The sequence below is a fragment of the Lytechinus variegatus genome, chromosome 10 (assembly GCF_018143015.1).
Source record: "Lytechinus variegatus isolate NC3 chromosome 10, Lvar_3.0, whole genome shotgun sequence".
NCBI classification, from domain to species: Eukaryota; Metazoa; Echinodermata; class Echinoidea; order Temnopleuroida; family Toxopneustidae; genus Lytechinus; species Lytechinus variegatus.
Window position 1 is genome coordinate 19509449 of NC_054749.1, and position 12724 is coordinate 19522172.

The 12724-nt window shown below is 37.2% G+C and overlaps 1 protein-coding gene across 1 annotated transcript; it reads left to right on the plus strand.

Moving 5' to 3' along the window:
• The first annotated feature begins 1137 nt into the window (after positions 1 to 1137).
• Positions 1138 to 11890, plus strand: LOC121423032. The gene is made up of 3 exons (XM_041618306.1): positions 1138 to 1582; positions 5879 to 6073; positions 9792 to 11890. Exons 1-2 carry the CDS (start codon positions 1268 to 1270, stop codon positions 6026 to 6028), a joined length of 465 nt encoding a protein of 154 aa, XP_041474240.1. The 5' UTR covers positions 1138 to 1267; the 3' UTR covers positions 6029 to 6073; positions 9792 to 11890.
• Positions 11891 to 12724: the final 834 nt, after the last annotated feature.

Genomic DNA, 12724 nt, shown 5'->3' on the forward strand with positions numbered 1-12724 from the left:
CTCGACAAAGGATGATGTCAATAGCATTGCAAGTTTGAGCTAAATACATTATCACTGTGTATTATCGTCAATTTGTAAACTGCGAGTTTTATGAAGATGAAGATTCTGATATTTGTTTATTTATATCTAGTTTAACCTTTCGTATTCGGTTAAACGTACCATTAAAAGTCAGGGTAATAGTATGCAGCGCTTAGACACATTAAGGGTTATATATTGCGTCTGTTATTATCATTACTATTATCCAAATGTAAATAATATTATACACATCAGAGTGTAATTTGAAACTGTTAGTCCTAGTGTGAATAATTCAATTCAATTTTATCTTGTAAATGCACAAAATGCAATGCATATCAACACAAAGAAGGATGAAAACAATGATATATTATATCAATAAAACGATGTTTATTTTTAGGGAAATAAAAAAAACATACCTAATATTATCATGCTCATACAGAAATATTGGAACAAAATCGTTTATTATATTAAAAAAATGACATGTCAACCAAAACGATCCCATTAAACATAACAACGCACAATCACCCCCACCTCCATACACGCGCACACACACACACACCCTCCCACTCACACGCATATGCACACAGAAAGAGAAACAACAAGCAAATTATGTCGGAGTGAAATACTTCGATACCTTGAATACTCTGCTCAGAACTTAGAAATTAAAGAGGTGCGGGCCAATGACCCAGTATATCTCAAATATGGAAAGCAAGTGACACCATTCATGATGAGGAAAATGTCATAGATGGCTTGGCATAAGTAGATTTGATTTATCAATTTCAACTGTTGGAAATTTTGCACCATCTCTCTTATGACATCATTCTCTGAGGTTTATTACAACATAGACATAGAATTTTGGTAGATACACAAAATTCATATTCCTTGCGACTTTTGTGCATTTTCTATTTTCCATCTTTGTCAAGGGCACATCATGAAAAAAATAAGTACCACTTCTAGTAATTATTAATGACGTCAAATGCTGCTGAAATCGATCGATCACCGTTGTCTATAGAATTTTCATTGACAATTGTTCCTATATAATTGTTCCTTCGTAACAGAAATTATTACTTTAATCATTAATATCCTCTCTCTCTCTCTCACTCTCTTTATCTATCTCTCTCTCTATGTGTCTTCATCATTCAATCCACAGACATACCTTGCAGCAGTTACCTGCAACACTCTACGCTTCTCCCATTCTCACATCACGAGTTAACCACAAGAAAACTACATCACCTGAAACCTTGGGCAAAACATGGCACCGAACACCACTCTACTTCTATGCCTGAGCCTTGGCCTCATCTCCCTGGTCCAAGGCTACCCTTATGATCTCGATGAAGTTGAAGGGGTCGCCGATCTCATGGGCGACGACGAGCTCGAAGGACTAGATGAGATGCCGATGATGGCGGCCGGTGCGACCGGGGAAGGAGAGGGGGACGGTGAAGGACTCAGCGCCCAGGACCAACTCTTAGCATTCTACGAACGAGACAGGAGAGGGGCGAGATGGAATAAGAATTTTGTCGGCATCAGCTCTTTAGATCGCTCAATCACAGCCTACACATCATTCCTGGTAAGTTTTAAATCATTGAAAGCCAATCTTTCCTTGATATACTCAAGATTTACCAGGTATTTTTTCAAAGGTCACCTGAAGAGTTATCAGCTTACTTCTTGAATCACAAAAAATAGGTGATGCTCTTTACCCAGAGTGTGACATTTGTAGACCATGAAGTATCATGAATTATTACATAAATGGGGCATTTGGGAGACAAAATATAAACGCGTATTTTCCCCCAATAGATCAACTCAATAGAAAATACGTGACAGTGGTCCATCCAGGATTCAGCTGAATGACTAGGGACCACAATATAACAATAATTTCCTATGGAATATATTTGTTTTTAAGCCATATTTACGAAAAGTGTCGTTTCAATTGATATAACAGATGAATGATTAAAATCATCAATAGCCTACGAAAAAAATGAAACTCTTTAATCGGTCAGGGCCGGTATTTCCGAGCCAAGGGGCCGCTTGAGCAACCGTTCTCTCATAGACTATATACACGTGACCCGGTCAGAGACCAAGGCCAAGACCGGCAATATGTGGCATCGGGGACGGCCTCCACTTAATCCTAGATTATAGACAATTTGAAATTCTTAATATCACTATTATTGCTGTTGTATTATCATGTTCATTATTTTTCTTGTCTGTTGTAGAATTATTTTAATGTTCTATTTAGCCATTTTTATGTATGTATTTTTATTTCCCTTTAAAGTGTGTTTTGTTATCCATGGGAACCAGTGGAGTAACTACGGGGGGGCATGGGGGGCACGTCCCCCCCCCCAATCGGCTGGCCAAAAAAAAACGGGGAAAAGGAGAAAAAGAGGGAAAAAGGAAGAGAAACGTAGTGGGGGAAAGAAGAAATTGTTGATTATCATATAGTGTTATATTATGTTATATAAAATAAGAAGCATTTTCTCAACTTCATGAAACATTTGCTTGATTGTGTCTTCATTGTTCCTGGTGCTCGCATAGACTTTTTAACGAGATATGTAAAACTGAAGTACTAAAGCCTCCCGTTTTCAAATCAATATACAACAAAATAATATATTTCCTCGCGAGTTATTATTGTTTTAAGTAGTGATATATTCTTCTTTTTCATGACTACTGAAAGTTATTGCCCTATTTTAAGGTCTTAATATAAAACATTTCCTGTCCGTGCTAACGTTTGCATTAGTGGATTGGTGAGATTTCTGCTCTTCATGAACTCCTAAAATCAGTCCTTAAAATGTCAATTTTTCTGATATGAATATCAAAAAATTTTAGCTCGCGCTTCGCGCTCGCATCATTTGGTTAGTGAAATACGTGGGGTCTAAGTGAATTCCTACAAACAAGCCTTGGAATGCCCCTCTTCATGTCTGAATTTCCTAGATTTTCAGCTCGCGCTTCGCGCTCGCAGTATTTCATTAGTGAGATGCGTATGATAATCATGATTACAATGACTTCAAAAAGTGGTCCATGTGTTTAGATGTAATTCTAACAAAATCAGCAAGCGCTTGGCACTCGCATTAGATGACTATGGTGAGATATGTATACTCTGACTTAATGGATTCGTAACTAGTCCTTAAAATATCCATGTTTTGGGGTCAATATATACAAAAATTTCAGCTCGCGCTTCCCGTTCGCATTATTTGGTTAGTCAAATACGTAGGGTCTTAGATGTAATTCTTACAAAATAAGCAAAGGATGGCACTAGCATTAGATGACTATGGTGAGATATTTATACTCTTAATGGATTCTAAAATACAATCCTTAAAATTTCCTTGTTTAGGGTCAGTATATACAAAAATTTTAGCTCGCGCTTCGCGCTCGCATTGTTTGTTTAACGAGACAGTTAAGTATCATGATTACAAAACAATTTGCTTATAATGTCAATTTTTAGCCCTCAATATCAAAAATTTTCAGCTCGCGCTTCGCGCTCGCATTATTTAATCAGTGAGATACACATTCGTTTGATGGCACTGCATGTCCTTAAAATATCTCTATTAGGTCAGTATACCTGACAACTGAGCGCGCTTCGCGCGCTCCGTAAGTGACCCGACATTTTTTCTGGTGCCCCCCAATGCCGTGAGCCACGGTACGCCACTGATGGGAACTATTAAAAACAACTCCGAGTTTGCAATTATGAGAATTCATGCATTTTACTTTCCTTTTGGCATGTTGGACAAGTATCGGCTCAAACATTAGGACTCAATTCCGTGTATTGACGTGAACTTATGTTCAGGGTGTTGGACTGTAGTCAGGTAGATTTCACGATCAACGACGAGCTTCACAGAGCACATCGACCTCCAAACTGGCCAATCACTCATTAATCTGCTCATAAATTAGCTTATTAGCAGCTCTTCTATATCTCATAGGACTCCGAAAGCATTTTATGGAAGGAGCTTTTTTCACAGATTTTTACCCGGGAACTTTCTCTCAGCCAATCAAATGACATGATTTCGGTAGCTTAGAAAAGCTATCAGCGTAAATCATCTTTTCTAAGCTCTGTGAAAGACTCCCTTGATGAGGGGGCACTGGTTCATCTAAAAATATAGCATGGTCGCCATCAGATTGCGGATTGCATCCTAATTGAAGCTATTTTGTGTCAATTAGTAGTGGTTAATTGTTTCCATAAAATGGCTTCGCAAAGATGATTGTTTCCAATATCTAACCATGAAATAATGAGGTTTGGAGGGTGTCAATAAATGGGGTCGTCGAACCTTACGTAAACTTTGTTCAAGTTGCTTCATAACTGATGTTCAATATCTGCAGCACGAATTGACTCACTTTGCATTGTATCGTGTGTAATAATCACACAATTGCCTTTAGAAAATTACGACCTCGCCATTTTTACAAACGTGAGACTTGTGACAAATAACGGGATATTGGGCTAAAAGAGCTGTGGTTTTAGATATTCTTACTTGAAAATGGAGAAGGCTTATGGACACGGACCATTTCAGAAATAAAAATAATACAACCCCCAACCGTAATTGGAATGTAGCCTTAAGTATAAGTGAATCCTTATATTATAATCTTTTGAAATTATCTAGTTTATAGGTTCACATCTACCTTAGATGATGTGTTAGTTCTCATGGAAATGTCAATGACCGCTCATACTCCTTATGACGAGGTGAAACAAAATTGATTTCATGCCATGCACGCTAAATAAAGAATAATTAAATCAAAATCTGCTTCATGAATGTAGACTTGGATTTCCACCTTCGCTTCAAGGACAATGTAACCATGTGCAAAAATACCCCAACATTTCTTTGAAAAATAGAAATATTGGGTAATCTTTGACCCGCGTCGTTGGAAATGATTATGCGTGACAATGTGCCATCGCACCTTGCGGTGGCACGGCAGGTTCGGCCAAATCATGCCTGACTTCTTCCGACTGTGATCATATCTTTTTTAGGGAGATGAAGTCTTACGGGTGATGCATCGTTGCGAAGATTCCAAGTGACGAGCAGGCTATAATCATTTTTAGCCCATTGGTTTCAGAAAACATTGACGTCATCAATCCATGATCAGGTTGAGTGACGGGTATAGTTGGAAGAGAGAAAGCACAGAAAATGCAATTATAGTGGATTTTAGAACGGAAAATAAACTTACACTCTTAGTTTTTACTGTCAATATTATTCATCCACCGTTTTTAACACCGAGGCCCAAAAGTCGGAAAAACAAGTATATTATTAGGTTATTATTATTCGTTTCAATAATGACATAACGATCACCACTTTGTTTTCTGTTTTGATTTTTGCTTGAATACTACTCTTCTTGTTCTTTTTTTTCTTATCCCTTTACCATGTTTACTTTTTTCTCCGTCCTCTTCACACACCCCTTTCTACACCCCCCCCCCCCCCTCTCCTCTATCTATTTATCTTTCTATCTATCTATTTATCTATATATCTTTCTATCTATCTATTTATCTATCTATCTATTTATTTATCTATCTATATATTTTTCTATCTATCTATCTATTTATCTATCTATCTATTCATCTATCTATCTATTTATATATCTATCTATATATCTATCTGTCTGTACATCTCTCTCATGAGAGATAACGACGCCAAAACACTGGTAATTTTAACAGGATTACTGAAAAACGTTGGTTGGGGCACTAAACCCCCCTCAGCCCCAGCGGTTTCTTGGCCCCTGTTAATCAATATGTCTTCCTCATCATACTCCGATCTGACCCCCCCCCCCCCCCCCCCTTTTCCTTTTCTGACATTTGTGCCATAGTTGCCCCCCCCCCCATGTAGCCCTTTTCATTTATTTTTAATGTCTAAACTTATTCTTATTATCTTTCTTTCAAATGTTACAGCCATGTAGAGTCGAAGGCATTTGCAAGCAAAAGTTCAAAAAGACATTCCGCTGCAAGTGCAACCAACATACTTACTGCGTTGGACCCGGAAGGAAGTACGAGGCACGATGCAGATACAGCGCTGTGGGACATGTCTTCTACCAGCCGTAAGATGGCAGTATATAAGAATCGAAGGTTTCGCCACAATGGGAGGAGGTGAATTTCTTGACAGGATTATTTTTTTTATATGAAATTGAGGCTACAATTAGTTTTTTATTAGTCGTAGCCAAAATGGATCGTTCATTTTCTGTTTTTATCCCTTCTTGTCAGCTCTGTTTGTGGTAAGGTTCCTGTACGAATTTACAAACGTTTCATTTTATCAGCATTCACTCTTGGAAAAAATTGTACTGCTTAAAAAGTTTGTTGTCTCGTATTCGGAATATTTTAAGGTTCTTAAACAGAAGCAGAAATGGATTCTAAACAGTCCTTCAGATCCGTTTTAAAAACCATACCAATTTCTGTAAAACTTTCTTTGCAACACCAGGAACCCAATATGTTGTATAAAGAACCGTCGGAGTTCCTTGTAACCCCCCCCCCCCAAAAAAAAAAAAAAAAACCGATCTAAAAAAATATTGTTAAGGAACCCACTCTGCTTCCTTGAAGAATCTTACATAGCTCAATTAATACGGGACAAAGAGAGGTTGTTTTGATTCAAATTCTAAGTGTATAACTTCCTCTCATTTTCACTACAAATTATTTATGCTTTAAGGAAAAGGTATATTACAAGGAGCTGTATGTTCAACGTTTACATAATTTATATCAGGCGCGTACGCAAGGGGGGGGGGGTTCGGGGGTTCAAACCCCCCCCCCCTTTTCGTTTCCTTTTTTTTTTTTTTTTTTTTTGCTTGTCTCCCCAGAGGTCGGTCTGGTCAAGGAGTTATCGGGCAAGCGCCTGATAACTCCTTGGTCTGGTTACGGACAGTTCCCCTACCCAATAATGTATATGACAGCAATAATGAACAGAATCTCATGTTTCCGACGAAAAACACAGAAAAAATTTCCGCTCGCGTCGCTCGCTCCATTTTATTATATCTTTTATTTCCGCATGTCGCCGACATGATCACGGTATCGCCATTAACAAGGCCATACATGATTATCATGATGTATACTTATGAATACAAGTGAACCAAGACAAAGACATACGTTTTCTTACAAAATATGTTTTACCAATATGAAAACCAAAATGACGGAAAACGCTAAAATGTCGGTTAGCTCGCTCCGCTCGCTCGTAATAATTTATGAAATTCCATAAGTATCTAGTCTCCTGTTCAAGGCCGTATTATGAGTGTTACGAATAGAAGGACATGTAGCATCGACTAATACTTGATTTACTAACAAACTATTGACAAGAAATGTATGTTTTGACGGGGAAACGCGAAAATTTCGGCTCGCTCGTAATCATTTATGAAATTTCTTAAGTTTCTAGTCTCTTGATCAAGGCCATATCATGAGACTTACGAGCAGAAGGACATGTATCATCAACTAATATGTAATCATTACCAACAAGCTATTGAGAAGAATTGTATGTTTTGACGGAAAAACGCAAACATTTCGGCTCGCTTGCTCCGCTCGCTCGTAATTATTCATGACATTTCTCAAGTTTCTAGTGTTCTGATCAAGGCCATATCCAGGCGCGTAGCCAGGGGGGCGGTCGCCCCCCCCCCCAAACGTCCCCAAAAAGAAAAAAAGAAGGGAAAAAAGAGAAACTCCTTCACTCTTCTTGCTTTAAATTCATATATGAATTTTGCTTCCGCGCTGCGCGCGGTTAAATGACAATATTGAAGTTCTCCATTGTTCCCCCACCTTTTCTCTAACCCTGTTTTTCCACCTCAGCTATGTGCTTCTTGCCAGTTAAAGTTAAAATTGTACACATTAGGGCATGAATTTGAGTAAGGTTAGGCCGAAGTAAATGTATGAAGTTATCTTTTTTTTTCAATTGATCGCGCAACTTCTGGTCTAGCTGGTCGGCTCCGAGCGGGTAAAATCTTTATATCAGTTTCTGCCGTCACCTCCATAAAGTCAGCTTCTCCCGCTTTTCAGCTCATTACTATAAACAACCATGCATAATTTGGGGGCAAACAGGTTCCTAATTTAAAAAGAGGAAGGTATGGAATTCGTGTCGTATTAAATAAAAAAGTACAATATTTTTTTATCAAATTGTATTAAACTTCATGTCATTTCCCTGTATACATTCATCTCCTGTCCTGTTTTGCGCCCTCAGTTTGAAATTTTGAATGACACTTAAGTTTCTTTATATTCAAAATGAAGCGCTTCAGGATAAGTCAAAAAAATTAATCATCCTTTATTATATAGATAGATAATTTCAATAAATCACAGAAGTTTCAACTTTATGCGCACTATTTTCCTTGTAATGAAGTTCAATAATCTTAGAAAATCAATTGAATTAGAGACGATTGGGTATTAGAGATATCTACATTTGATGAAACGTCCGCCCTTTGAAATCTCAGAGTTTCATTGCTCATCGCGGGGAGGAATATCTTCCTCTACCAATCTTCTCCTCTGTTTTGCGAGTTAAAAATATGCACTGATGCTAAATTGTTTGTAATCAAATCTGATCTTTCCAAAGAAAGTTTCAATATATCTTTGAGAATACCCTTTTCTCGGGACCCTTTTTATGACAAGAAAAATTGATAAATCACTTTAGCTTCCGCGCTTCGCGCGGAGTTATTATCATTTTAATTTCCTCCATTGTATACCTCTTTTGTGCGTTTACAATCACTTTTAAAAACAAGGTTCAAAATCGCAATATAGTCAACCGAATTGGAGGTACTAGAGACAAGAGAAACGGCTCCTTTTCATTTTAATTTATGAAACACTAAAAGCTTTGCGCTTCGCAAGGGAGGGGAAACTCCCCCTCCCTGCACCCACCCCCTTCGCGCGCTCTGTAAGTGTTGGCACGCTTCGCGTGCATTTACCGCCCCGTCCAAAATGAAATCCTGGCTACGCGGTTGGCCATATCATGAGTGCTACGATCCGAAGGACATGTAGCATCGACTATGATACCAACAATCTATTGACAAAAAGGTTATGTTTTCAACGCAAAAACGAAAACATTTCTGCTCGCTCGCGGGTCATGACCGCACTGTTACATACCCATCCAAACTTAAATGTTACTGTCTTATTTGCAGCGCTGAAAAAAAAAGAAAAAAAATCATCACCTCCCCCCCTCATCACTTTTTAGAGACTGGGCGGGAGATTTAAAAAAAAAATCAGCTCCAACCCCCCCCCCTTTCAAAAATCCTGCGTACGCGCCTGATTTATATAATAACTCTTTGTAGCTGAACTGATCCAAACTGTCATCAATTATTGCATTAAATTGATATGAATGAAACTGACCTAAGCTCAACTGATTTGTTATAAATTATCATTTCCATATTAACGGTCATGAAACGGGTAGCAAATATTATTTTCGGTGAATACTTGTCTATTCTTTCGTTTAAAGTGATTAGTTAACATTGGTTTGACTTTTAAAAAAATCTGAGATAGAAGGTTACACTTGTCACCTGTGTCTGTGATATGTTACAAAAATGAAGCCCAGAAAAAACTGCGTTCGAAAATGATTATTTATTGCTTCAAAAATTGAAATATAAAGTGACCGGAAACACCATCTTAATTTCATCCCATACACTTATGTGTACTATTTATGTGTCTATAAGACGCCTATTTACAAAATCTGGGTTTGCATTGTAGTTTTAGCTTTTTATTCTCAATAATGATTGTTTTCAGGGTTTATTAGTTCTAATACATGCACTTGTACACATGTTTCATCTTGGTTTGAGAATTTTTTAAATCGGCTGCTCACAAAGTTGAACAATACCTTTAATCTTGACCATATTTTAATAATTGATTACAGATACAAAGCATCATCCAGGGGACTAAAGCTCGCAGAAAATAACAAGCATAGACAGACCTACAGCAACCCGACCAACGGCGAACCGATTATCATCAAACCAACCAACAATCCGATTACCAACAAACCGACCAACAGCAATCCGATTACCAACAAACCGACCAATGGCGAACCGATCAACAACAACCCGACCAACAGCAATCCGATTAACAACAAACCGACCAACGGCAAACCAATCAACAGTAAAGCAACCAACAACAAGCAACAAACCGATCGAAAGCAAAGAGACCAACCGAAAACCAACCAACAGCAAACCGACCAAAAATAAAACCGGTCAATAGCAAACCGTGAAGCAGAAAAAAAAATCAACGGGAAGCAGATCAAACTAGATTAGAATAAACAACGAGCCGAAATAGAAAGAACGCGAAATCAAACTCATGACCACTTAAACCTTACCTAAAACAATTCATTTGGATTTTCTATATAACACCGATTCTGATCAAGGACATAACTGGTATTTACTTAATATTAAAAAATGTGATTTAAGAGTAGCAAAATATTAGTGTGATGTTATAGATAATAAGAGGCGTACTACTTTAAAGAGAGAGGAGGGTATAAGTTGAAGGGAGAGGCTCTGAGTAATGCCGATCGTTGTTTCACACTAGTTCTTCAAATAAAAAATGTGTTTTCTTGATTCTAGGATTTTAGTTTGTGTCTCTTTACAAGACATAGACAAGTCGATAAGTATTTCTTATATTATAATATAGCTGGTTTATCAAACAAAAGCCAATATAGTCTCCAATTCATTAATGTGTGTACATAACTTCCGTATGAAATTGAGAAATTATTAGCTAATGGGTCAGAATATTTTGTTTTTCAGTACAGAAAAGGGGGCCTGTTTTAATGTGGGGCACTTTATATTAAGATCCTATTCATTACCTTAATATCTCTTGAAGAAAAGGCACTGTGCCATTACCATTCTCTTTTTGAACTCAAATAAAAGACTGCCCCAAATTTGTAAGAATTTCAATATAATCATGATCATTCTGCTGCTAATTTATTTTAACCCCCCTCCTTACTCATTTTCGCCTTTATTTTTTTCTTCTATATGAATTTCCTTGCTAACCAACTACAGAAATCTGACCTTCATTGGCCTTAATCTTGTTCTAAGCATGTTTGAAAAATAAAACAACCAAAAAAATATCAAAGTTATCAAATTAAATGCAAAAAAAGGAAGAGGCAGTTAATGGTAAGTCAATGAAAATGGGAGGCATTATAGCTGTTGGGTAGAGGTGAAATGAACGGAGCATGTATTTTATACAATTTTAAACCATTCGTTTTAACGAATCTTTTGTAGATAGTGGGGCAAAACATGTGAGTTTATGTTCTAGAGGCAATGTTTTATGTTTTGTGTTAGTGTAAACGTCATATAACAATGCGTAGAAAATTAGGAATTCGTGCGAAACAATATATCATAGTCTAGAGATAGGTAGTGTAAAAAATAATTTACAAAAACGTGTGGTATTGAATATTTAAAATCAACTGAATACCGCGTGTTTAAGTTATATTATCGAATAAACATGATAAAGGTACAATTTGAGATGCTTATCATATTTGCGGCAAATTTTGTTTGCAAGCGCATAGATGTTATTTTTGTACATATTTTATTTTTAGCCGTCCTTATTCATTTTTTGAGCTACAATATTTAATACACATATCGTATAATCCTGTGCATGTTCGATATTTTCATTTGTTTAAATAGAATGATAGGTCTATCGATAGTTTATGTACAAAATATAAATGATTGTATCGTCTCATGAGCAAAGTAGTTTATTTAATCACCTATATTGACCTCAGAAACGTTATTTTGACTGATGCATATTAATTTGAAGGAGAAAGTATGAACATGTGTATAGGTCTTAATTGAGTTTGTACAGTGTTTGTGATTAGAACGTTTAAAGCATTGACCGTGAACGCTTGAAAGTTGTATAACTCTGAAACAGATATAACGCGCACACAAACATTTCATCAGAACATTTATCGTCGATTTTACACAACCATACACTCAATTTAAGCTGTCTGATTAAAGGTTATTCGTCAAATTAACATTTGTAGTGATATGAGTTGTGTGTGATTACTTGTATGAACAAAATAAACCAATGGTAATTAGCTACCCCCTTTAATTTAATATTAGTTGTATTTACTGTGAGAATGCGAATGAGTGTATTTTCGTTTCAGAGTTAATAAATGCCGGGGGGGGGGGGCACTGCCATTAGACAGTGGACAACACCAGCGAGAAAAAAAAAACCGTGGAAAGGGGGTTGTTTTTCGCGGTTATATCAGCAGAATGCGAATGATGTTTCAAAAACGCCCAAAATGAGAAAACAACGATCGCTAGGTCATGGTGGCCTTATTCGAGTGGAGTATATGATTTGCAAATCGGGGATATCTGCATGGAATCCGCGTTTAGCGTGTCCTGACGGCCTGCCCTTGAATCCTGGTTTAGGGTGCTTCCACTCTTGAATGGCAGTGACCATCCCTCCCCCTTCCCTGGAACAAATGAAAACCAAACATTCATGATTTACAAAAAAAAATATTAGGAGTTTGAACAGGTAATAGATAATGAGACTTTTGGTTAAAGCGAAACAATATTGTTCTTGTTTGCAGTGGATAAAGAGAGGTCCATGGTTCAAGTTAAATGTCAATTGCCCTCTCTCCCAACAAATTGGGCACATTTTGAAATAATGATATTAATGAAATCATCATGCAGTAATGATCCAAGGACTTTTCCATGACATGAAACACTCAATCAGCTGATTTGAAATTAAATGCTTAAATCATCCTCCTCAAGAAAATATTAGCTGATATCGGGTAAGAAACCACAACGAAAGTGAAGTGGGCAACCTGCTGAGAGCGACCCAGAGGTAGACAAATTG